Consider the following 26,349-nt stretch of genomic DNA (forward strand, 5'->3'; position numbering starts at 1 on the left):
TGACGATTGTAAATAACAGTAGCCTCCCATGGCTAAGACGATTCAACATCAAACAAACAAAAAGAGCGAGATTTCTCAAGTGGCAGATGGTGAGCCTCCTTCCACTAATCCTAATTTTAGATAAAAAGGTTTCTCTAAAAATAAATAGCTGTCTTTTTTTTGCAGATCCGTGCTCGTCAAGGCCCCTTCATCATCTGTTACTGTTTGTAAATGGCCAGTAATTAATAGCTGAAGGTGCATCGTTGACATATGAACAGTCTAATGAACATTGGAATAAAGTGCTCTGCATTTGATAACAGTACATTAGACAGGACATCTGTAAGGTTAATCAAACTCTAATCCAGAGATAATGATTACATAAATAAATCTTACTGGCCGTAATAATATTCAGGGCTTATTTTCATTTCTAGAACAACAAGATTCAAGGCCTGTAGTGTACCAGTTGGTGTATGAGTCATGTATACAAACCAGGCTGAGAGCACATTTAAATTAAACTTGACCATCATAGTATCATTACATGATCCTTTTGTGCACATGTTCTATTCGAGGTATTTTATTTGACCCGTCTACAGAATTGCAAAGATGAATCCTCTTCAGAACTGTATCCTTGTTGGGAGTTTGCTTCGATATCACTTTGTATCGTCATATTGTATATAGAATATTGTGTGGGAGAGGTGATAATAACAGAGGCCAGAAGGGCTAAAGCTTGAATTAAGCTGTTATGCTTTAACATATTCTCATTATATTGACTTCCAGAAAGTAATAACTTGCTAAGTGTCATCTTGAAACCATGAATTATAATGTAAGGCTGTGATATTTTTTTCTACGAACCAAAGACAGACGTTCAGATGGACAGACATCATCATCACTTGTCACACGGAATGTCAGAGAGCAGATCAATGCCTTGTTACGTGTGCCATTCTGCAATTAATTAATCCACAGCCAAAATATACTTGTTTCAAAAATTCAGTCAGTCCCTCTTAAGCACATTATTACCGAGCTTGTTTTTTACGTAACATTTTTTAATCGCATTTTGTGTACCTCTTTACTCCCAAGTAAATGTTGTGTTTTGAATTTTGTTATTGAGGCGTTTTGGATCAATGATGATTACAATTGTATAAATAAAAGCTCTATCTCTCTCTCTCTCTCTTCTCTCTCCCCTCTCTCCCCTCGCTCTCCTCTCTCTCTTCTCTCCCCTCAGCATCCTCAGAGGTGTCTGACACCCTCCAGTACAGACAGGTGCACACACCTCTTCAGTGATGCTGCCTCTCTCTAACTATTTACTACAGTAGACTGTCCTTTGGAAAGAGCCCTGCCTATATATTTAAACAATACTTGTTTTTCTTCTTCTTCAAGCAGATCAAAGTACAGGGGCGCACTGTGCTTTTACGCATGGAAGTTGGAATCAGCCTAAATCCATTTACGCATGGCAGTGTCTCGTCTCTTCGGAAGATGCGCCCGGGCTTGTGAGCGCGTCTCAGGGCGTCAAGAGCGGGCTACAAAGTGAGCAACGATGCGGGGCACTGAGCTGCTGCTCGGGTACTTTCTGGTGAAAGTTATGGTGTGCGACGCGGAGGGCGAGCCGGGTCAGGCCGTCGACGACTTCATGCTGGTGACCGGGTTGAACGACTCAAAGGAGAGGGACAGCGGGGTCACAGAGAGCCCGCATGTGGAGGACAAGTGCCGCGGCTACTACGACGTGATGGGCCAGTGGGATCCGCCGTTCGTGTGCCGGACGGGCAGCTACCTGTACTGCTGCGGCACCTGTGGCTTCAGGTTTTGCTGCGCGTTTAAAAGCTCCAGACTGGACCAGACCACCTGTAAGAACTACGACACACCGCCGTGGATGATGACAGGAAGACCCCCGGCGAAAGTGGACGTTACGCTGGACGCCGCGAAGGATAAGACGAACCTCATTGTGTACGTGATATGCGGGGTCGTGGCCATAATGGCACTGATAGGGATTTTCACCAAGCTAGGTTTGGAGAAGACGCATCGTCCGCACCGGGAAAACATGTCAAGGTAGGTTCCTCAACGACGCTGATCTGAGCTGTCACAACATGTAAAAGATGAGTACCGTGTATTAACTCGTGTGCAACAGGTAGTTTTGTAGATTTAAACCGTGTAACACTCTCAAAGTCACATCGACCTGGAGTTTTATAGGAAAATGGATTCAGCTGTTGTAGCCTTCCACACTTCAGTTCAACCTAAATGTCATTAGTTTTATGTCTCAGCCAGTAAACCCCAAGCACAATTGTGTCAGTGTTACAAAATTGTGTTTTTTATATTTATTATATTGTCCTTGGCCTTAATTTACAACTGTGTTTGCTCCAATTACAACTGTTTTGTTTTGTCCAGCTATAACTCTAAAGTGAAGGATGTCTCTATTATTATGTTATTAAGCACAAGGTCAGCTGTAATGTGGCACTGGGGCAAATCCAATTATGTAATGTATTGTCAATTATTTGCTAAATGTGCCACTACAGTTTGAATGTGGGCTGACTTTTTAATTTGTACACGTGTAAAAAAAATTATTGCAGACATGTTTGTGAGCATCAAACAAAGAAACACACACACACACACACACACACACACACACACACACACACACACACACACACACACACACTTCAGATATGCACACAAAGAGGGATAATTACTCTCTTGCAGTCTACTCAAGAGACATATTTTGGGCTAGAAAACGTCTGCACAAAGGAAGCACTGTTCATTTGCATGCAACACATCCATGTTGTTTAAGACACTGCACCATGACAAGTTGACTTGTACACTGTCATTTAGATGAGGGGGAGTTGTTTGGAGACTGTGGCTCAGTGGTTAGCATGCCCGTCTTCGCTAGTCTGTGACGATGCATCCTTGACAAGACACTTAAGTCTGAATTGCTCCCCGTTGCTGTGTTTACGGTGTATAGGAAAACATGTAAGTCGCTTTGGATAAAAGCGTCAGCTAAATGAAATGTAATGTTTAGATGACGTTACTTGAAAAAGTGTATTACAAGATACCTGGACGGGGCGGATCTTATATGCCGCAAACAAGCACTGGACATAGTTGTAAAAATGAAAACCCAAAAAATATTTGTGGACATGACAGTTCACTGCTTGACAAAGTGAACTTCTAAATAGTTTTTCGATATATTTTACACAATTACAATCCAGGTGAAAATGCCACAGCGGTTTCTCTGTGACGACGAAAAGCTAAAGGGTGGAAAATATGAGAAGAATTTTGATTGCTTCTTAACGGCTCTCAACATGGCGATGACTGAGCCGGCGACGAGACGCTAATGCTGTTGCTGACAGTACAAACTACGCCGGCCGTGAGCTAACCATGCACTAACATAAACTAAAAGCATGCTCAGTCGGCCCGGCATCGTCAACAACGTGAGAAGCTAGAACTACAACACACACAGAGGGGGAGTGGCTTCATTCTCTGCTCAGGTAGACGTTACTCCACTATATCTCTACGTGGCAAATAGTTGTGTGCTGCTCTAGCAATGCTCTGAAAGTCGTATTTGCTCCTTTAGACCATTGGCAGTATTGTTTTGGCTGTGGTTAAAGTTCTCACCTTTCTGCAGTCCACTATAGAAGTGCACTCTGGGTTAGCTTTGGTATATTATGCCATCACTGATTACGTTTGCATACATGAAATATTCTATGTTTAACCCTTATTCAGAAAAAGACAATATTCCTTTTCAGCGGATTACATGGCGAATACAAATGAATATTCCAATAATATTCCTGTTTACATGCATGTTTGAACATTCCACTTTCATTCATTCAAACATGAAGGAATGAAAAGGTTTTTGAAAAGGTCGACGTTACAATATTTGGGCATGTCCAAAAACCTGTTGATATCTAAGTCTTTCATAATGCTTAAAAGTAGATGTGTTTCTCTTTCTGTCAACGGACAGAGACAGTAAGAGGCCATGTGTCACAAACTGAAGTAAAAACCCAAATTGAGACGTTTATTCCAAATGCGCTGTTTACAGTTCCAATGAATGCTCCTGAAACGACAATAATATCCCACATCTTGATCGGAAAATGCGACATTCGGAATGAGACCAAATACAAAATATCTAAATGGAATATGCCCACTTCAAATTTGGAATAGTGCTCTATTTGGAATAATGGTGGATCATTAGTGTGTAAATGTCACTGTTGGGGGAGTGCAACTAAAACACTTTAGATGTGGAGCATGAAGGAGTCAGAGAGGGTCTAAAGAAAGATGCTATCGATTTGCATTATGGGAAATGTAGGATAAATTGGATACCATCCACGTTGGTGCAGCTGCGAAACATAAATGTAAGCTTATGTTCCTACTTCACCAATCAGTAAAATATTCAAATTATTTTATTGGTGGATTGTATTCGCAAACCAACTTTAAAAGGTGCATACAGTTTATTGTCTGAGTGTGTGTGGTTTGAAGGAGAGATAATAAAAAATGGATAATCTTAAATGAATACATATTTGATTAATAATTCTTAATGTAAATTGTAGTACTGTTTTTTTTTTCACACAAAAGTGTGAGCCTGGTAAAAAAAGAAGAGGCTCGAGGAATAAAAAGCTAATTTAAAACACTGTTAAGGACTAAAGGTCAGAATATTTCAGCCTCTGCTGATCACTTTTAACCCATTCTGGTGACATGGACACCAGAGACAGCAGTTTGTGTTCCTGCCTCCTGCTCTCTGTTTACCATGACCTCCCCCAACCTTAACCAAGTACATCACCTCTGTAGACTTAGATATGGCTGATCAATAAATACTCCTATCATTTGTCGAACTGTCAAATGGCTTATTTCAGAGGACCCAAACAATCCCTTTACTTTGTGACGTAGGAAGACTGTAACCCGACAAAGCACAGAGTTCACTGCTGGCCTGCACAGAATCAAAACTTTGTATTTACTGAAAAATATCCTGTCTGAGATTGTTCTTCATCTTTTCCAGAGCTCTTGCGCACGTTATCCGCCATCCTGCCTCAGAACATACGGACGACATTGGACTTGGCCAGCACTATGAGAACATCCAGACCAGACTCACAGTCAACAGTCTCCGTAAGTCCTGTGACATCACACCCCCCCGAGCTAAACACCTACATATACATGACAGAGCAGTTTGTGTAAACATCGGGTTGCATACATTTACTAATACTGCTGCCAGAATTGCACAACCACAACCAATTTAAAAAGATACTCATAAACTCAGAGATTCTATTTGAAACAAATATAAACCTTGAATTGTGAGCCCTGTTTATTTGCATGCCTGTCCTGAAATAGATGAAGTGGTGGAAGGAAAAAAAGGTCCTTCAACAATCCTCCGGGCTGGTGAAGCAATTAGTCATGCCCTCAGCAATCATTTAACATACACACTAATTACCACCGACAACCTCGAGCTCTGCTTCTTAGCAAATACTTATAGTATACTTATAGTACGCAACAGCCTCACACATTATATCACTCTCGCTTTTTAGTTCATCGACACCAACACTTGCACACACCCACAGAGAAATGTACTGACAGAAAAGAGTTGTTATTCATGCTAACCTGCGAAATGCCCCCCCGCCAGTAATTATGGAAAATGTCATCTCACATTTAAAAAAAGGTTTAAAGACACAGCCAAGCAGGATTTTTTACAGTTATATTCTTTACTTAAAAAAACACCTGCTCTAAGTAACTGATGTTTAAAAGAAAATGTTACATTATTCAGCTGAACTGAGGATAAACTCTCCAGATACTGATTGTCCAATGAAGTATGTAGTAGAAGAAATACACAGCACATTCTTAACATTAGAAGTTAGACGCCAATGAATCAATAAAAAAAAAAAATCTAGCCAGGATGATATAGTGCTTCAGTTACATTATAAAAATAAAACAAAATGAATTACATCAAGTGATTTACTGATTTTCCTTAATCTGGATGCTGTTCCCTTGAGGCAGATGCAAATCAATACCTGTGATTATTCTTGTGCTATTTAAGGCCAGAAGTTAGCGTGTTCCCATCGCAGCAGCAGAGTACAGTGGGAGATTTCACTGATTAACTTGGACGGTTTGCTAATTAGTGGAAGCACCTGGTGTGATTTGCCATTGTAATGAAAACCTTCCCATTCTTGGCACACAAGGAAGATGACTGTAATTACCTCATACCTCACCAAATTACAATTAAATTAAGTTATCTAAAACATTAAATGCCCTCAATCAATTTATATTATTGATGAGTGACCTCCAACGTAGGAGCAATCCAGGGAATGCACGTGTTGGTTATGAAAGGTGATGTAGTCTGCATGTGCTGTTTAATGTAAACCTGGATGTGATCTTTTAACATGGCTGTCGCTGCGGTGTTTTGTCACCTTACAACTTCAAAGTCACATGTGACTATCCCGTCTCATTTACTTTAAATTTCACTGAACTGACAAATACGATTTTCCATCAAGCATAAATAACCTCAGACATTTAAGAGGTATTCTAGTTCAGGAGCTAGATGTCTAGATTTGTTTGTTTTTAACTGAGCTTAATTTTTTTTTTCTCCCTAAAAACAGCACAGGTGTCAGCAGTGACATGATAATAATGAATACTTCTAAAATCAGAGCGCCTTCTGTCTCGCTTCCTCTCAGAAAAAAAACATCTGTTTATTACAAACCAGCCAACATGTGATGACTGAGAGATATGCTTTCCTTAGTATACTATGGACCGTTTTATACTATGTTATTCTGCCTATAATGGTGTGAAGAACAAAACATGCCTGCTAGAATAAGATAGCCACTTCACAACAAAGGGGTCGGTGTTTGTATGCCTGACATTACACACACTGGAGGTGAACACACGGAGGAACTTGTGGACCTACTGGTACCTGAAGTACAGTAATTGAAATAAACAAATCAATGATGCGAGCCACTGTGAAACTATTTAAAGGGTTATGTCCCTTTTGTAAAAAAAAAAAGAAAAGAAAAATTAATTGCAGTTGTCTCACCCCCAGATGCCTCTTTCTTTGAGTCAAGAAATATAGTTATGCCTGATGATCATTATACATTTATTTTTACCCAAGTCTGTCATCTCATCTGTAGTATTGTAGTATTTTTTCAGGATTATTATTATCTTCCCCAGGAGATAATGAGATCGGTCTTGTGTGTGTGTGTGTGTGTGTGTGTGTGTGTGTGTGTGTGTGTGTGTGTGTGTGTGTGTGTGTGTGTGTGTGTGTGTGTGTGTGTGTGTGTGTGTAGGTGTTTATTTTATGGCTCCACGCTCAAGGTCCTCTGTTGGTTGTGAGGACTCACTCTTTCTTCACCTTGTACTGGCGGTCTGATAATGCCATTGCTTGACCGCTGACTCCTCACTTACTACTCTTGACCGGCCTCCGGCCAGTAGGGGCCACAAGTGAGACACAGCGGGGAAAACGGTTTGCTTGGTTTTATTAGTTTGGACGGTGTGTTTGGCTGTGTGTGTTTAGCTAACAGCGAACAGAACTACAAGGACACACTATGCAGCTCAGTCACTGCTCTGTGGTCAGAATCAGAGTTATTTTGTGGCTTTTTACTGGGCATAAACCTCATATTTACCCTTGTATTGTTGTAAATAACCACTAAAATCAAGCTTATAAAAACACTTTCAGAGTATACATATCAAAACAATGTATGTTTGTTATTTAATCCATATGTTGTGACATTGAAGAAGATATTGTCACTCTCCGTTTGTTTGGTGACCTTAGACGGTGAGAGCCATGGCGCAGTGACTGTATCTTTCAGGGCTACATTCTGTGTCATAGAGCCAGCAACAGCACAGGGATGATTGTTGTTTTCTTGACAGCACTTCTTACAAGGTTACAAGAGGTGAGGAGATATATTCTGCCACATGGATCCGTCCTGCACTTGCCCTCTCCAGCTGTGCTTTCTAGAGGCAGGTATGACAATGTCCCAGCTATAACAGTCAGTGTATATTACGGAGAGTGGTGCAAATCAGTAATTGAAACGCTCCAAAGGATGGCCCCGTTCCTCATATTGCCTGTCAAAGATAACACAAATCTGTTATTCTCCTCAAGACAGCAGTAATACAGACTTTGAGCGCTGGGCTTCTTTGGCTCCCAGTCCTATCATGTTCATGTCCGGCCGGCCATGAGCGCACATGGGGCAATTGTGAAGTGTGGCCTCTTTTTACTCCAGGCAGTCAGCCAGAGAGAACAAAGTCTCCGCTCACTGCCAACGCTCCACCGGTGCATGACAGTCCGTTTCCCTACTGCCAGATAGAAATGTATCTCAGCAGCATTACCTCTGACAGCAGCTGAGAAATTGCTCCCAAATGGAAGTTTTATTTTCCACCTGCCATATACTGTACTCCAAACTGTGTACCGTAGCCTCAAATCGCTCAGGAGGTAATTAGAAACTGACAATACAGAGAGCTCACAAACACAGATTGTGAATTAGAAAGTGAGTGGATCGTTAGCTTCAATTTTCCCCATATTGACCACTTATTCAACAATAGATATTAAATAGTTCTCAATTTCACGTGTGTAATCATTATTTGTACCCTCACTTTAATGTTGGATATGAGTGAAGAAATATGTGTGTAAGTCGACACTACTATATAACAGACTAATATAGTTGAAGTTAGAAAATTACCACAGATTTTGAAGAATTTCAAATTCTGTTTATCTACATTTTGAGTGGCTCACTTCCATGGTTTACTCTTAAATCTGACTGATGCAAAATAGTGTGGAAAAAACGCTTTTCCCGCCACCTTGACTGTCATACACTGTCATACCCTGTCATACATACATACATACATACATACATACACACATATATACATATATACATATACATACATACTTACATACATATACATACATACATACATACATATACATACATACATACATACATACATACATACATATACATACACATACATACATACATACATATACATACATACATACATACATACATACATATACATACACATACATACATACATACATACATATACATACACACATACATACATATACATACACATACATACATACATACATACATATACATACACATACATACATACATATACATACATATAGATACATACATACATATACATACACATACATACATACATACATACATATACATACACATACATACATACATACATATACATACATACATACATATACATACACATACATACATACATACATACATATACATACACATACATACATACATACATACATATACATACACATACATACATACATACATACATATACATACATACATACATACATACATACATACATACATACATACATATACATACATACATACATACATATACATACACATACATACATACATACATACATACATACATACATACATATACATACATACATACATACATACATACATACACATACATACACATACATACACATACATACATACATACATACATACATGCATGCATGCAAATAAAGGTTGTTCTAGAGCAATATAGGCTCTGCACCTACAATAGTTCGAGGTATTACGATTGAAGATTGTTTAAAAGTTGTTTTCTTTTTAGGTGCTCAAAAATTAAAGTTATTCAGCCAAGCTGATCAAATCTGAATTGCTTTTAAAGAAGGGCCAAAGACGTAAGGTATTATTGCCACATACGTTTGCTAAATAGGGGCTAAACTATGCAAAACTTGCTGTTAAAAATGGTTCTGAATGCGGTGAATTTGTCGTCGTGATTCACAATAACAGACATGTGCAGCAACGGTGTGATAAATGTAGAGGTGCAGGTTTTATTTGTATTTGATTATTATCTGTATTAGCATCAATAGAACCAAACTCTTTGAGATAATTAAGAGTCTTTGACTGAAACCTTTGGGATAATAAATACCCGCTACTGGTCAGGAGATTTGTCTGTAGTCTTTACAATTAACGAAGAATGAGACACTTTAAGATATTGTTAATTCTACATAAACAAACACATTAGTTTTCAAACAGCATTAATTAGTCTTTTAAACTAATTATCAACTTAATAAAGACATCTGACTGCTTTACAAAAATGGCATCACATGAAAATAAAGTATTTTTTGGCAAGTGCACATTTGTTGTTTTATACACCTTGATTTTTAAAGAAATAATTGAACACGTAAAAGCCTGTCCACAAATGACTCAAACCAATTATTCTTACCATATTAACAATACGGTTAATATATACAGTATGCCTGAAAATATGTTTTATCAAACAATGTATACATAAGAGTAAGTACAACTAATAATTATGAATAATGCAGATATATAATATAAACAAAGTGTTCCGTGAGTCTGACAGAAAAGGAAAGATATTGACTGAGATAACACAATATTTTCATCATTAACTTGAAAGTAGGCTGCCTGTAAATAAGAGCGCCCTTCTCCTTGCACCATTTATTTCAGGGCATACAGCTCCCAAAATACTCTGCTAAATCTTTTATGAGTTCCAGGGTGGTTTCTGTGTCTGGAGTGTTAACTCGCTTATTTCCTGCAACAACCATGGAGTCTTTAACCTTACAAGTCTCCAGAAGTGGCCTACTTTCTCTCAGCTGCTGACATAAAAGCTGTGACTTTGACAACAGTACAAGCTCAAATGACACTCAGTCCTAACAGCACAAAGTCAGATACACATTAAAGATGGAGAAAAACAAGTACGCACCATCACCTCGGTTTCAACAAGTTTGGTATCCTGAAAATAGCAAAGTTGCACCAAATATTCACAAAAGCACCGTTCTCATGTATTAACTGCAGTGAAATCCTAGATTACATATAAAAAAATCTGGGCTACCCGAGACTTTCAGAGAGGCTGACAATATAATAGAGATATAATAAGTTGCATTCAGTGTTCATTGATAACTATTGAAATGATTTACCTTTGGTGGGCAAACCGAAGGTTTACCTTTCAGGGGAAACCCTGACCCTGACTGCAGTCAGATCAGCACAATGGTAGAGTCACAGTGGTATCTCAAATGATTTTTTAAAAATCTGTATTAATCTTGTACTATCGAGGTTAACATCACATTGAATGAGAGCATGTGTGCATAACCCACTTACCAGGAATTGTATGAAACTGAAACAGGTCAACAAGCCTTGGAAGAACCTGGCAAGGCAACAGATTTAGCTTGGAGAATCTGGTTACTTTGGTTGGTAAAGCATTTGTAAAGGATTTAATGAGGGTGCTGTGCTGTCTTTCTCAACGACTCGTTTTAATAAGGCTTTCAATAAAACGGGATAATACAGGAGTTTGTAATAAGACAGCCTTATTAGAAGGAGAACACAGTGGTGCCTCAAAGTCTGATCGCCCTCAAGACACCAACCCAGTTGTGGTGTAGTGGAGGGAAAGAGTTGTCAAAGCCGTCCTCTGCATCATTTCATTAGACAGCATTAACAATTTCCAAAATTAATTAGCACAGTGATAATGTTTCTTGCTGACCAGTGGGGAATAAGAGCCTAATTAACCTATTTTCTATATTAATGATCTGTTTTTATCAGACACATTCTAGACCAAGGACTAGTGGACACCCCACAATTTAAAGTTTATAAACTTGAACCATTAACAACAGCGGGGATGAGTTCATGGACCAAAATGTATGTTCATATTCAAGTGATTGGTGCCAGACTCACAGTGGATTAATACTGGAAACTCCTCTGAGCCAGATTACCAGGACAAATAACACAATGAGCGGCAAATTCACAAAGAATGGATGGTGGCCGCTGGTAACCGTCTCAAGGTCCCATTCACCAGAGATATTGCCTTAACGATATTACAGCATAAACACACCCATAACGTTTGGCAGCTCAGAGCAATTTCCCCTTTTATTGCATTTAATTGCAGTCATACAAGTGGCAAAGCATAAACATGCTTGAGGCTGTTGCTATTATTGGGCCGAGAGTCTGCCGGAGCAGAAGCCCGTTGATTCGGGCCAGAATCGGGCCATATGGAGCCGGCTCTGGCTCATTTACCTTCTCTCCTTTATGTACATCATTAATGAGGCAAATATGATTACATGTTCTCATTTTAAGAGGTTGTTGTGACATTTGAGATTTACCTACGGTAGCATTATTTCTTGAAATTAAGTATTTTCTAAAATTACATGTTGGGGAGCTTTTTAAAATGTATTTTTCATGTCACAACTGTCACTGCATCCTGTCACTGCATCCCACAATACCTACGTTTATTTTTGTTTATGGACACCCCTTATGAATAAGCATAAGTAACCACCAACTCTCTGAAGACGTAAATCATTTCACTCCACTGCATGTTTCTATTAGCGTGGATCTTTCTGAATTGGGCTCTTTTGGCAATAAGGCTTATTTGCAGAGAAAGGGGATGATTTTGCACCAAATGTATGCATATTATCTGATGTAAATACATGCAAACAGCACAGGAGCAGAGAAGCCACTGGCTTGGCAGCACAGTGAGGGTTGCATGTCACCCTTTGTGGGTGCTTTGAGAATGACATGCTTTCATTTTGTCCTACTAGCACAGGTTTAGCGGTCGCAAAAGACACGCAATTATTTTGTGAATTTGCCCGAGTGTTCAATCACGACCTCATTAAAACACAGCTATAATTGTGACTTTGTAAGAGGTCAAGCTGAAGATCAGCAAGTCATTAATGAATAAGCAAAACTATACACGTCAAGTATTTACCCGTAAACCTGTTGATATCTCTACTCTGACATATAAAACACGCAGCACCGTCTTCAATCGGCCGCCTGTAAATTGGTACATTCTACTAACCAGAGAAAAGACACTCTGAACAGCTGTTTGCTCTGCGATGCCAGGAGGCAGGGGGCCAGTCTCGTTGCTGTGAACCCCTTAATTTACCAGATGTCTGCTGAAGGATTAGTACAGTTTCACAAAGAGCAGTCATGACTCTCTCCAGCTGGGCCCCCAAAAAAACATACTTAAGGGAAAGTGACACGACCAAGTTACAGCAACAATTATTCTATATTCACATTTCACATCCATGGTATGTACACATTCGAACATATTACTTCAGCGATTAAAGGGAATTAGGGCATAGATAGACAATTATCTTTTCTATTTATGCCCATATAGGTCATTTCAGATCTTTATTACGGCATAGCATGTTTTCTGATTATTAAATGAATGAATAAATGAAATAACCACATGGTAAAACCTATTTGTGTATACTCCCGTGTGAATTAAGTACTTGGCAAGAACTCATTTTAGTAGGAACTTTAGTGCAAGAAATAGTATGTTCTTGTTATTTTAAATTTAAACAATGTAATTGTGTATCACGATATCTCAATATATGATTCCGTTGAAAGATAAAAAATGATCACGTTGAATTCTCGCACGGTCCTAAAAGGCAAATCAGTTGATTTTTTTTTCGCATTAAGAATTTGCATTTTTCCTCCTTTAGACAGAAACCAGATGAACAACGTGGCTCAGGCATCGACTTTGCTAACGCAGCTTTACCCTGCTGTAGGACAGATTCCCAGCCCATATGAACAACAGAAGCCTGTCAAGGATCTCAACAAGTACGCCACGCTGAAGGCTGTGGGTAAGGCTTCATCTAATTAAGTAGCACATTACATCCTCTTTAAATGGAACGAGTATAATTAATCAGGGTTTCTCTACATCATATGGGAAAGAGCCTAAAGGTTTAATTGAGTGAACTGGAATAAACATGTATACATTATAGAAGAAAATGTATAATTATATTAAATATATACATTTTCTTCCTCACTAATGTGTGTGTGCGTGTGTGTGTGTGTATATACACACACACACGCACACACACACACACACACACACACACACACACACACACACACACACTGTACACCTATACCCACATATATATGTGTGTATATATTTGAGATACATTTTCTTCATATATTAATGAAGAAAATGTATCTGAAATGCTTTAAAAATATTTAAAGCAACCCAGTAAAATTAAAAGTGGTTAATTTTACATAAAAAAACTAAAAAACATTGTAAAAAATGTTCTCCTATAGCTGCAGTTATGTTGTGAGTTTCACTGTCATCTTTCTTTTGTTATTTCATTTCTACTTTCTGAATCCTGTTTACACAACACATGTTCTTAACCTTGTACTTGCACTTCATCTTTAAATATGAGCCTAGTTGGTTTGAATCCCCATCAAATCTCTGGCTGACAGAATGCATTGCCAGATAATCCATAGTCCATCAATGCCAACAGAGAGGGGAACTGAAAGTGTATTTAAAGAAGCATGTTTGTTTTTCTTCTAATTTTGGAAAGTCTGAAGCCAATGTCTGGACAAACAGCATTTGAATCAATAAATAACTTAAAATGCCAAAATAGTATCACTCGGCAAGATGATGCAAACAGATTTTTCAAAAGGATGTTTGTAGTGTCTACGGATGTAAATAAAAATACATCAAACAAGAAGGAGTGGATGTGAGCTCATATTAAAATACTGATGTTAGCCAACAGGTGATGATGACAGTCTTTATGCCACAGTGGAGTGGAGCACTTATAGTCAAGCATTTAGAGTTTTCTTTGTAATATTAAATCCGAAAGAATGTATTTAATGTTTACACTTTGACTTATCTGAAAAAGTGAAAAACAAGAATTCAGCCGTAACTGAAGTAATTTATTTTCTTCGCTTTTTATATCTTATATTATAATCATCACAGTGGCATTTCAAAGAACATATAGTTTTACGTTCCCCTGACCTCTATTTTAACCAACACTCATCTTTGCCTGGGCGCTTTGCTTTGAAGAGTTAGCAAAGAAATAAAAATGCAGTATAAATAAATGTATTTGTGGATCTGTATTTGATGCTTTTTAGCACAGTGAAATGGGAGTCTACTAATAGATGAATCAATTAGCTGTGATGGACAGGAAGACAGCTTAGTGTGCATCTTGTTGTAGGTCCAATCACATAAACCAGCTCACTCTCTTTGTGATTCACACGAGCAGCTGAAGCTTCTCCGCCGCTAATCCGCTGAAGTGCCGTCAAACAAACTGATCATTAGGGAAAATAAAAATAGAGCAAATCTTAGCTAATGAGACTGGGGACAGGAGACAATCAGGAGCAATCAAAACACAAATGAGTTGGGGAGTGGTGATGAGATGCAACTGTAGTACTGTACACGGTGAGCCTCTGTGGTCATAATATGTGTGATCATCTACGAGCACTGATGTGGGTTTTACTGCAGTAGCTGCTGTAAAGTATACGCTGCTCATCACTACGTCTCTCTCATGGAACACGAAAAAAGACAGAGAGATCAGCCACAGCTTGCTGATGATGAAGAGGCCACATAAAAAAGGTTATCTGAGGGATAATTCATTTTAAAAAGTATGAAATGTTAGACAAGGCTAATTCTGGAGCTTCAGTTCAGTTAGTGCTCAAGCAAACACTGTTTTTATATATTGTCTGAACCTGATTGGAGATATAAAGTCACACTGCAGTGGTTTTATAAGCAAACTACAGCAGCTGATTAAGGCAAGACAAATGCCAGAAGACATGATATAGTGTCCAGTGATCTGCTGGCAAACCACCTCAGCCTTACGGAGATTTTGTTGTCACCCAATAACAATGACCTATTCTCGTCAAAAAGGTCTGAAATACAACCAGGAAGGGGCTAACTCATGTAGACAGGACCAACCGAGACTCTGAGAGCTTGTTTCCAAATGATCCGTGATATGATTGGACAAAACCCAGCAAGCTCGTCTGAGCTGGAGATTCTGTTTGACTGCAGCAACAACACAACAGCTCCCTTTCAGACATAGTGAGAGGCACTGCCACTGCTTTCATAAAATAGATAATATTAATAGAACAGATATCCAAGTGGGGCATGAGGTGTCATACATGTCAGCACACGTATGTGATCCGCTCAGCCCAGTCGGCCCTAAAGTGCAATACTGTGCACCAAGGGTGTAATTTCCACTGGGGATGGGGAAACATGTCATGTCATTACATCGTGACATGTTAATGAGTGGTGCGGCCAGTGCTCAGTCGACTTTCTATGCCCTGGGTTTTGCCTCTCAGAGTCTTAATGCAGCCAAATGAAATACCTGCAGACACTCACAGGGCAGATAAAGTAGTTCCACTTCCTCTGCGTGATAACAACAAAAAATACACTTGCCTAAAACATCATTTAAAGGCAGTAAGGGCAGTTCCTTGTTGTAAAGATGCAATTATTAGTAGTGTCAAGGAAGGGTAGCATTAACAATATAGCAAAGGTTAGAATTATATTTGTGTGACAGTACATCCCTATTTCAATAAGTTATTGTGATGCTTGATGATATGAGGTTGGACTAGTTCTCTCTAAGGACACAATGCAATGGTGAATTAAGGGGAAATGACAAAGAAATATCATGCTGTTTATCTGTATTTGGTAGCAGAGAAAGCTAATGACAGCTTCTACAGCAACCGGCAGCAAGTGATCCAGATGACAACCAAGGGAAGTCTTCCCATGGAAGCTATGGATATGGAGCCAGAGCCGAGTAATCCTTACAGCCCACCCAGACAGGTGTCTGCAAAGCAGAATGGACACAAGTACAAAAGCCCCAAGAGCCACAGCTCCCAGTCGCTGTCCTACGGCTCCAACACTGCTGCCAGCCCGGGGATGCTAAGTTCTTGGGAGAGCAGGGACGTGCTGGGACTCCGGCAGAGCTATGGCCAAAAGAAACTCTGCATCATAGAGAAGGAGCTGCACACCACTCGCTACATGCCTCCACAACCATACTTTGTAACCAACAGCAAGACAGAAGTGACAGTATGAGGGACTTCCCTCAGCATCAGGCTGAACAAGTAGCTGCTGAGTGTTGAATTAATCAGCATGGACTATAGTGTGTGCAGTTTTGCATGTGATGGGCAGCATTACAGATGCCACGTAAAAAGTGAAGTGTACTGTTACAGGACTTGGTATCAATCACTGCTCCTCAGGAGCGCGCAGTGATGAATATGTTATCAGCGATATTCATATAATCCAACTGCTAAAACAAAACACAAAAGTTACATCACTCACTTATAACAGACATGTGACACATACAATGCTATTGTCAATAGATACCAAGATATTAATGGACCTTAACATTTAAGTATATTATGTCATTTCAAATCAATCCACATTGTGTAAATGCAACCGACCAAATTGCATTCCAATAAAATTAAACTGCTTTCTCAATTACATTTCATAGGAAACATATTCACTCCTGGATAATGGTTGCAGTTTTAAACACATGGTTGACTTTGGAACTTAAATTAAAACAAAACACAACAAAACTACTTGGTTATGTTTAGGAAACAAGACAATTTTTTGTCTTAAAATGACTACATTTGTCATATTATTTAAATTATGACGTTTACATTCACTTTTGGTTTCACACAGGACACAGACAGGGGTTTCCTGGGTGAAAGTCCTCTGTTTGTCCACCCAGACCTCCTCCGTACACAGACTTTAGCCGACAATGATTAGAAAGGCATTTGTTATATGTCAGAAAATGTGTTTTTCTCATTACATAATAGCCAATGTTGTGTAAATTGTACAGGAATATACACGGCGGATTAATGAGAAAACTTTCCTCATTTGTGAAATCCTGGTTGAGTGCCCTGTGGTTAACTGGGTATTGATGATATGCTTTACTGGTAAATTTAAAGATGCTACAAATATCTGCCACTGCTGCACTGCATCACTGCTAGGTGTTGGAAAACGTGCAGTGTCCAGGGATAATACACTTTAAAAATGTCCTAAATAGTTTTGAACCAGTCTTTCCATTTTATTAATTTAGTTTACCTATTTAAAATGGAAGATCAAATAGTTCTCAGTCGATCAAACAAGTTAATCAGGAAGAACACAGTAACAGTTCAATGTGGATTAATGAGGTTTTGAGAGCTCACAGCAGGAGACTTTGTTAAACTTGAGTTTCAGTGAAGAATGAATGAAACCCAAAGCTCTCAAAAATCATCTAACCTTAAAACATTACTTACATGTGTATTGCCATTAAAAAGGTGTTCAGTCTAAACTTAAAAACATCAGCAATATCAGTTGTTAATATACAATTTGGATGCCCATAACTATCACTGACCAAAGTAAGAATTGTATTTGTTTGAGAAAAAGACTTTGAGACGTCTAAAAGTAAGTTATTCAAGTTTGTTTTCAAAATGCTGGACATCCAGAGAAATTAATAAGCTACGTTTATAATTCAGTATTTAAAAAAAAAAAAATATAGAGAAAACAATCTGTGAAAACATTGACCTCATGACTAAAAATCATTAAAAAGTCAATTAAATTGAATGTAATGTCACTTTTTGAAGTTGTAGGTGTCTCATTTTCAAGGAAACCTTCCGAATGCATTCAGACCGAGTCACTGCCAACAGACATCCTACTGATACATATATTTATAGAAGAAGTAGCAGCAGAGTGTTGAACCAGTGTTGTGTTGGTGTAATAGTGCCTCTCATCAGTACCAGCATGTGTGTGGTTATCCTAGAACATACTGTAGATGAAGCCCCAGTACTAGAGCGGTGATTGGCCTTAGTGGTCCATTAAGCCCAACAACAAAAGTCATGTTCAGTGTGAAGATGGAGGCTCAGAAAAACTCCCAGCTTAAAAAAAAAATGTATTCGATTTAACTCCAAATCTCACATTTATTGAATGTATCTGGCCTGGACAGTCTGAAACCAGTGGTACAGTAGCAGTAGACGTCTCCAGTGTTGGGAGTTAACGGTTCATGAACTTCTGTCAGGATGAATGTAAAAACTGTTGTGAAGCAAAGTAACGTTTTTTTTGTCTGTTACTACTCAAATAAATGAGTCAACTAAAGACATATAAACAGTTTTTTGTCTGATTGACAAGCAATTTACAACATGAGCATATTTACCTGTTGTTGTTGTTAATAAAAAGTCTGTTCTAATATTGGTCACCACTTCTTATCTCAGCTAGAGCACCATATTAAGATAAGAACTCATAGCAAAAAGGACATTCATGACGCACTTGGCAAATTGTTTTTTAATAAATAACTCTGGTCCAATTGTTCATTACTTTCAAAGAGTTCCCAGCCAAGCAGCGTGCTGTAGAAAGCTGCTCACGCCTGCCTGCGAGTCTTACTCATGCGGTTGACTATTTCAAGCAGCTGAGGACGAGGCTGCGCTCGCAGCTGATGCACAAGTGGGAAGTGAGAACTGCTAGTACCGTGTAAAAAGGCGTATCTTTGTATTCTCATGTGCAAAATCTCACAGACTTCCAGTCCAACCAAACTGTGCGCACTGTTTCCACAATGTGTAGATCACAGAGCTGTCCTGCCACATAGTTAATCAGCTGTTTGTCTTTCACCATTATATGAAATCTGTTCTCACTATTCAATCTTCAGCTGAGATTTGTATTCAAGCAAACAATGTTGTATACTATAGTACCATTTACTGCTTTTCTGTTGTGAATACAAATTGTTTTTAATTTGAGTTCTTTCCTCAAAGATACTGAAATCTCTGTTATTAAGCTACAGAACTACATATCACACACCAAGCTTTACTGTAATACTAACTGCCAGTTAAAGACATAATATGTTCAAAATCGGTTTGCTTTGTAACATCCAGAAGTGAGAGCACAGCGGCATTGTTATAATTTGGTAAAGTTTAAGAGGAAAGCGCATATGATCACAGGTCTAATACAGTTCAGTATCGATTATTTGTATCATTGTTAGCTCATTATCAGAATATGCGTCTGATTAACTGATTGTTCTAATCCATTTTTTTTTAATGCGCTTTCATGTACAATACAAAGTTACATTGATTCAAGATGCCCTGTTAAATATATTCACAACCTCTGTATTTGACAGTTCACATCCTCCATAAAGTTATTGGAAATGTACTAGGCATTGAAATGTTTTCCATTCATTGTTAAAGTAAAGTATAACCCCCATGTTGCCAGTGTCCTGCAAAAACTTTGAATCACTCAAATTTAATTTCTGTTTCTATTGGATTGTATGACATTATAGTTAAACCAGTGATTCAGGTTTGTTGTGGCATTTTGAAATAGTTTCAGTGCTTATTCACTGAAACGGAAAACACACATTTGGCTGGTGGCAGAGTCTTGTGTGCCAGCAGCAGAAGTTAAATGAAAAAAAATGAATGTAATCACAAAAACAGATGCACTATTTTCTACAGAGGCATGCTCTCTGTCACTACTTAATAAAACTCTTTTGTTGAATTTGGCTGTGTTGACTGCCCCCTCAACACCACATCAATGGTATCACGACAACATGGACCACAAACCTCTTCTGTACGATACACTACAGTTTATGGGACTTTCTGTTTTAGTGTGCTACACCTGTAATAAAGTGAGCTGTCATTATACTGTCTACATTAAAACTATTTGTAAAATCTGTGTCTTTATTTGACCCCGATAGTTATGATTATATAAGCTGACCTGATTAATTTGCTTTTGGTTTTAAGTTCAGTGAAATCATCTTCCTGTAATAAGCAGCAACATGAGTAAAAAGGAAAAACAACTATTACTAGCTCATGTTGTACAGGTTGTTCAAGTATTATAACACAATAACATAACAATAGCAGGCTACAACTCTTCATCATTGTAGCATTATATGGCAGCTGAATTCTCTAAATGTCACAAGATCACGCAAGAATCACAGGATCACAAATCAGACAAAACCCCTTCTTTCCAGGCTTCAAGTAAAACACTTGGACCCGGTAAGTCAGTACACAGACCAATCAGCGACCTGCGAGGAGCTCCTGGCAGCTACTAAAGCCTTGTTAGTCACGCTCCATGGAGAGTCTGAGGTTTGTCTCTTGTGGATACGTGAGAAGACATACGTGAATAGTACAGAAGCAGTAAACTGGCGCAATAAGGAACGAGAACTCTGTTTATGTGCTTGGTAGGAAAGCTTTGCATTGGGTTTCATTCCAATAAACGATTTTGGAGAAAAATGTAAACATTCCTGAAATACTTCAACCACAGGAATTGATGTATTAAGTAAAAAAAATATATAGCCAGGATTGTATTGCCTGAACAACTCCAGCAACAGAACCTTGGAAGGCGGGCAGCTCAGTGTTTAAAACAAATTGACTTGTTGACTGATACTTGGATCGCTTTTCTTTTCTCTGTACTTTAGCACTTGTTGGAGAATTCAATCCATGTCGGACTTGTGACTGCAGGTTACTTCTGTTTACAGCCGTGCTTTCTGTAAGAACTTAACTTTGAACAAGCCTCTGGGAGCACTATCATTTTATTGAAAACGCCAGGAGACATTCTTGTTAATTAGCAAATGATGTTTCTTACCACCAGGGTGGCTCCCTCTGGAAATTAAATCGGCACAATAACCTAATTCAGTCAGACAGAGGGGCACAGCCATTGTCCTGGTATGTGAACAATTACACTCCTACAGCAATTACATAAAGAATCTGGGTAATATTTCAAACATGAAATATAATAAATAATAAAGAGACAATCCATGAGGGGGAACTAAATGCACTGGAGTAAAAAATTGTGTGCCACACTGGTTGTAATTCAGTGCGTCTTCTGGAAGATTAATGGCAGCTCATGTTGATTGCTACTACATGCAGTTATTGTTTCCCATTCATAAAAGTTTACTAAAATGTGTTGGGACAGATTTCTACTTTTCATAAAGGACAAATGTAACATAATATTAGGAATGTGTTCATATCCCAAGGATCTAGAAAACACTGCTCCTTTAAGAAAAATCCTTCAGCCTTTTGTGCAAACCGTGTGAAGGAAACAGACTGGTCTGTGATTAACAGCTTGCAATATACAGCTCCATGCGTTCCAACCAGGTGTTCTGACTGTGGCTGGTCAGCTTGTCTCAAATGCATTTAGTTATGCTTTTATGGAATTTCTGTGGAATTTGATCACTGATAACTTGCCAGGGAAGATGGGAGAGACATGCTATTAATTTCCGTTTGCCATTAATTGAAGAAGGGGTCTTGAACTTAGGTTATTATTAGATGCTGAATACTGTTTGAAAAATCTTCCTGTTACCTTCAGTAACATTAGTCTACATCCATGTTAGGGCCAAATACAGTTATTTACTTTAGAGGAAAGTTTTCATTTTTTTCTTTTTTCCTATTGCATACTAATATACTGTTTCAAATGATCATATACCAAACAACTAATACATGCTGATATTGTATGCTCATAGATAAAACAAATAAAAAAGTGATTGAGAAAGACCTCTTAAGACTTTGACAAGACAAACAAATTACCCTTGAGTATCTCTGCTTTTAATGCCATCTACCCAGGAAAATGTATAATGTGTGGTTTTCAATTAAAAACACAAATAGTTTTTTTGATGTGTATTAGCCTTGTCACAATATACCGCTCTCAGCGATGATCAGCAATGTTCATCAACACCACACAATATCGAGACTGAGACTGCAACCTTCCTCTGCAACATCATGTATTTTCCAACTCTACCATTAATCTCACCAACAACAAACTAATAGAAGAGCTGACGCTGCTGGTTTGAAACAGACCCACTTAGAGGCTCAGGGTGGATTTATCAGCAAACAAAAGACTTAATTATATGCAGTTACGCCATAAGATATGCATTTTGTATCACAAGTCATCTTTGCCACCACAGCCAGCGACTAACAAGGCTGAGAGGTGTTACAAATGTGTACTATATGCAATTAAATTACTTTGGCTGATTTAAGTCCTGAATCCATAAGTCACAAGCAGTCACACCTTTCTTTCATGCATACATACAACAAAGAATGTCAAGTTTTTTCCATGACTGCAATAAAAAAGGGCACCAGTGAGGAGCATTGACTGACAAGCTGTCTAAGTCTTAGTCCCTGACATGAACAACTGGACTGTGACAGGCTGCAGTTCCTGCCACAGAGGCATTCATCATCAAATGCTGCTTAAGATAAATAAAGTAATAACTTCCCAACTCAATTTTAGATTATCAGCCGAGGTAGCGAGGGACATTTCAATTTGACTGGAAGTTGTGTTGATACAAGATACAGGGTGTCCTGGAAGTAACAGCTGATGTTCCTGAGTTAGATGTGCCTTGTGCGCCTATGATAAGATATGTTTAACTTGAATTTAGTATTAATCTGGGAATTAAGATTCAGTTTCCACAGATTTGTCATTGATTTATTTGGCATTGGATATAATGTATCTTCGTTCTCTGTTGCTGTCTGAGAGTCAGCAGGAGATTTAGCCAAAGAAAGAGGAGTCTGTCTAATGTCTGTGTTTGACAGATTGTTGCTTTTTATACACTCATGTACGCACAGTGTATAACAAACAAATATTCCTAACTCCAAACACCATGTTATACTTGTGTATATTTTCTAAAAAAACACTTAAATCTACAGGGTACTATGTTGATTTTGAAAGGAGAGAAGAAATCAATGGTCATCATTTCCAATGGACTGCAGTCAAGCGGGACTGTTAATAAGGGAGCAATTCCCTTCACATAAATAGACACCAGCAGGGCCAGAATAGGCTGTCAATGCTCCAAATTAATCCATTCTCCAAGCCAGTGCACAGTAACATAGCCCAGATAACGGCGCTGCTACAAAAGCAAGCGAAGCAGCTTGGAGCAAAATCTGAGAGTTTCTGAAAGGAGGCACACAGAGATTAGGAATGTGCAGCTCCACAGAGAGATGCTTCCACAGCAGACAAAGACACGAGGAAGTCTTTCCTTCTGCTTGAGGCAGGAAGAAAGGTCATGTTATTTTAGGATATGGGCTGTTTTCCCGGGTTAAAAGTCTGTGATACTCTGATTACCTTCACAGTATCATTGCTGAAAAAAAGTTTGTCACAACTCGGGCTGAAATGTTTTCACAATTCTAATACAACTTATTCAAGCCAAATGCTAGATTTGGTTTAACATACACTTCACTGTTTCCTGCTCCATTTGTGAGAAGATCACACTGATGCCTCTCTGTCAGAGATCACATAAACAGAAAGTAATATTAGGGTCCCACAGGGAGTTCTCTGCTCCGACTTCAAGGATGTTTAGAAAAAACAAAAACAGTGCTGCCTAGGAGGGAGGGTTCCAAAAAAGAGTGTCTTTGTTTATTTGTATGTGTGCATGGTTTTGTTACAGAGGTGTCAAGGTGCAAATATCATTTTCAAGTTTTTCTCTAAACAAATGATGCATCACATCAAAGGACATTATGCACCCATCTCCTGCCCCTCCCATTTCAACAGTACTGCACCAGAGATCACATCACCCCAGTCCTTCAAAACCTCCACTGGCTCCCCATACAGCAAAGAATACAGTTCAAGATTCTCCTCATCACGTACAAAGCCCTTCATAACCTCGCTCCTTCATAGCTTTCAGACTTCCTGCCCTGACACACTCCCAACAACCTCAGCTACGCCAACGCTAACCTCCTCACCCACCTACTCGGTCCCAGCACCAGACCTGGGGGGACAGGGCCTTCTCCATTGCTGCTCCCTCCTCCTTATTATTACTAGTATTATTATTAGAAGTGGCTTGAATTTGCAATCTCTAATGACCAGCAGGGGGCGACTCCTCTGGTTACAAAAAGAAGCTTGATTGTATAGAAGTCCATGAGAAAACGACCATATTCTGATTTAATACCTCAGTAAACATTGTAAACACAGATTATAGTCTGAATCTCTCATTTCAAGACTCATTTAGTAAAGTATGCTCCCATTTAAAGTCAAATACAACATAAAGCAGCATATGCTTTAGGGCATGTTATACTAAGCGGAAGGGTGTATTTGCATAAAAACAAGATGGCGACAGCCAAATTGCGGGACTCAAGGCTTTAAAACTGTAGTTCACAAATGAAGGTATGACATCATTAAGTCTAACACTAAGTCTACTTATAGAGTATATGTACGAAGGAATGACATCATACACTTCCATCAAGCCCTTATGCACTTTTTTCAACATTTGAATCGTCAAACCACAATGTTTATAAGAGATTTATGACTAGAACAACTTGACACATTACATCATATTAATCTCCAGGCTCCCAGCTTTCAGATGATGCACACTACTTCTATGTGGAATATACTGTTGACCTGCTATCTCCACCTAATGGTCCCATGATACCCCACTAAAAAAGATAAAACTGGGGCTATGGTCGGTTAGGGGAGAGTGGTAGAGGTTAAAGAAATTAATAGTTACATTTTCACATTGCTATAGAAAAGCACTCCTGAGTAAAAAGGTCAACAGAGGCTGCTGGCTTGCTTAGTAGTGCTGTTTCTTAAAGACAAACAATATTAAAAACCATGGGATATTCCGTTTGACTGACTTTGATCCAAACTTTAGGAGTAACTTGTTCATTTGTATGATGCTTGACTAAATTCCCTGTTGTCAGAAAGCAATGTTAAATGAGTAGAGTTTGAAAGTTTTGTTTTTAATCAGTAAAACATGCAAGTTTGTGCGACTCATCTTCGATGAAACAAGAACAGTGTAAGTTATTCCTACATCAAAGTTGGAAAGGCCACTGCCTCACTTAGAAGTGGCATTGCATGTGTGTTTCAAATCTTTATTAAACAGATTAGTGAGGGAGCAATCTTGCCAGGTGGGTCACGAGTCCACAGTGACCATTTTATTTCCCACCTCTTCAACATGGCTTTGGGTTCAGCAGACAGATTAAGTTTTCAATTAAATAGTCAGTACATCATATTGCTAACACTCAGTAAGTTCCTCGGAGGCTCACTGCTGCAACACAAAGCAACTAGATATCTTATTCAATAAAGAAGATGAGAGTAAATGTAAAATTAAATGTTTTTCAGAAAATACTACGAAGAAAGCATCACTAAGGGATACTCAAAAACTGGAGCTTTAAAGTGAAAACCCCCAGATGAGTTACATACTGGTGACAGACACAGTGAAGAGCAGCGCTCTTTGTTTGACCACAGCTAATGAAGACAAGGCATGAAAAGGGTGAGCCGATAAAATATAAAATTAGGTTTGGTTTAATAAAGCACAGTGCTTTTTAAACATGTCTTTGAATATCTTAAAGTATAACAATAAAGTAAATCCCAAATGAAAAGAAAATCTTACTGACTTCAAAAAGGGCTACAATGGCTTTTTTTAAAAATTGTAGTTCATACCGTATGTTGTATTTTTTTTCACTACTTAATTACTTTCTGGTCAGCATTTTTAATTTCAAGCAAACTAAAAACGACAGATTCCTGGATGGACTAACATCATTTTCATACAATGTATTAATGTAATCCTCCTTTCATTATCTTGCCAGTCCATTCTGCCTTTTCAGTGAATGATCATTCAAGTCCCAAAGATGCCTTATCATTTTTGCGTCTCTTTGTCCTTTCAGACTGGCTGCACATCCTTATCTCATTTCTTTCTCTCACACACATTCCACAAGTGGCTTT

The 26,349-nt window shown here is 38.6% G+C and overlaps 1 protein-coding gene across 1 annotated transcript; it reads left to right on the forward strand.

Moving 5' to 3' along the window:
* Window positions 1–1,452: 1,452 nt before the first annotated feature.
* Window positions 1,453–16,767, forward strand: shisa9b (shisa family member 9b; the record flags this gene model as incomplete). Its single annotated transcript, XM_079232667.1, is given in 6 exon segments — window positions 1,453–1,467; window positions 1,471–1,509; window positions 1,511–2,022; window positions 4,958–5,064; window positions 13,415–13,555; window positions 16,385–16,767. Coding segments are annotated over 6 exon segments (1,197 nt in total).
* Window positions 16,768–26,349: the final 9,582 nt, after the last annotated feature.

Source organism: Taurulus bubalis (assembly GCF_910589615.1).
Source record: "Taurulus bubalis genome assembly, chromosome: 17".
In the NCBI taxonomy this organism is placed as follows: domain Eukaryota; kingdom Metazoa; phylum Chordata; class Actinopteri; order Perciformes; family Cottidae; genus Taurulus; species Taurulus bubalis.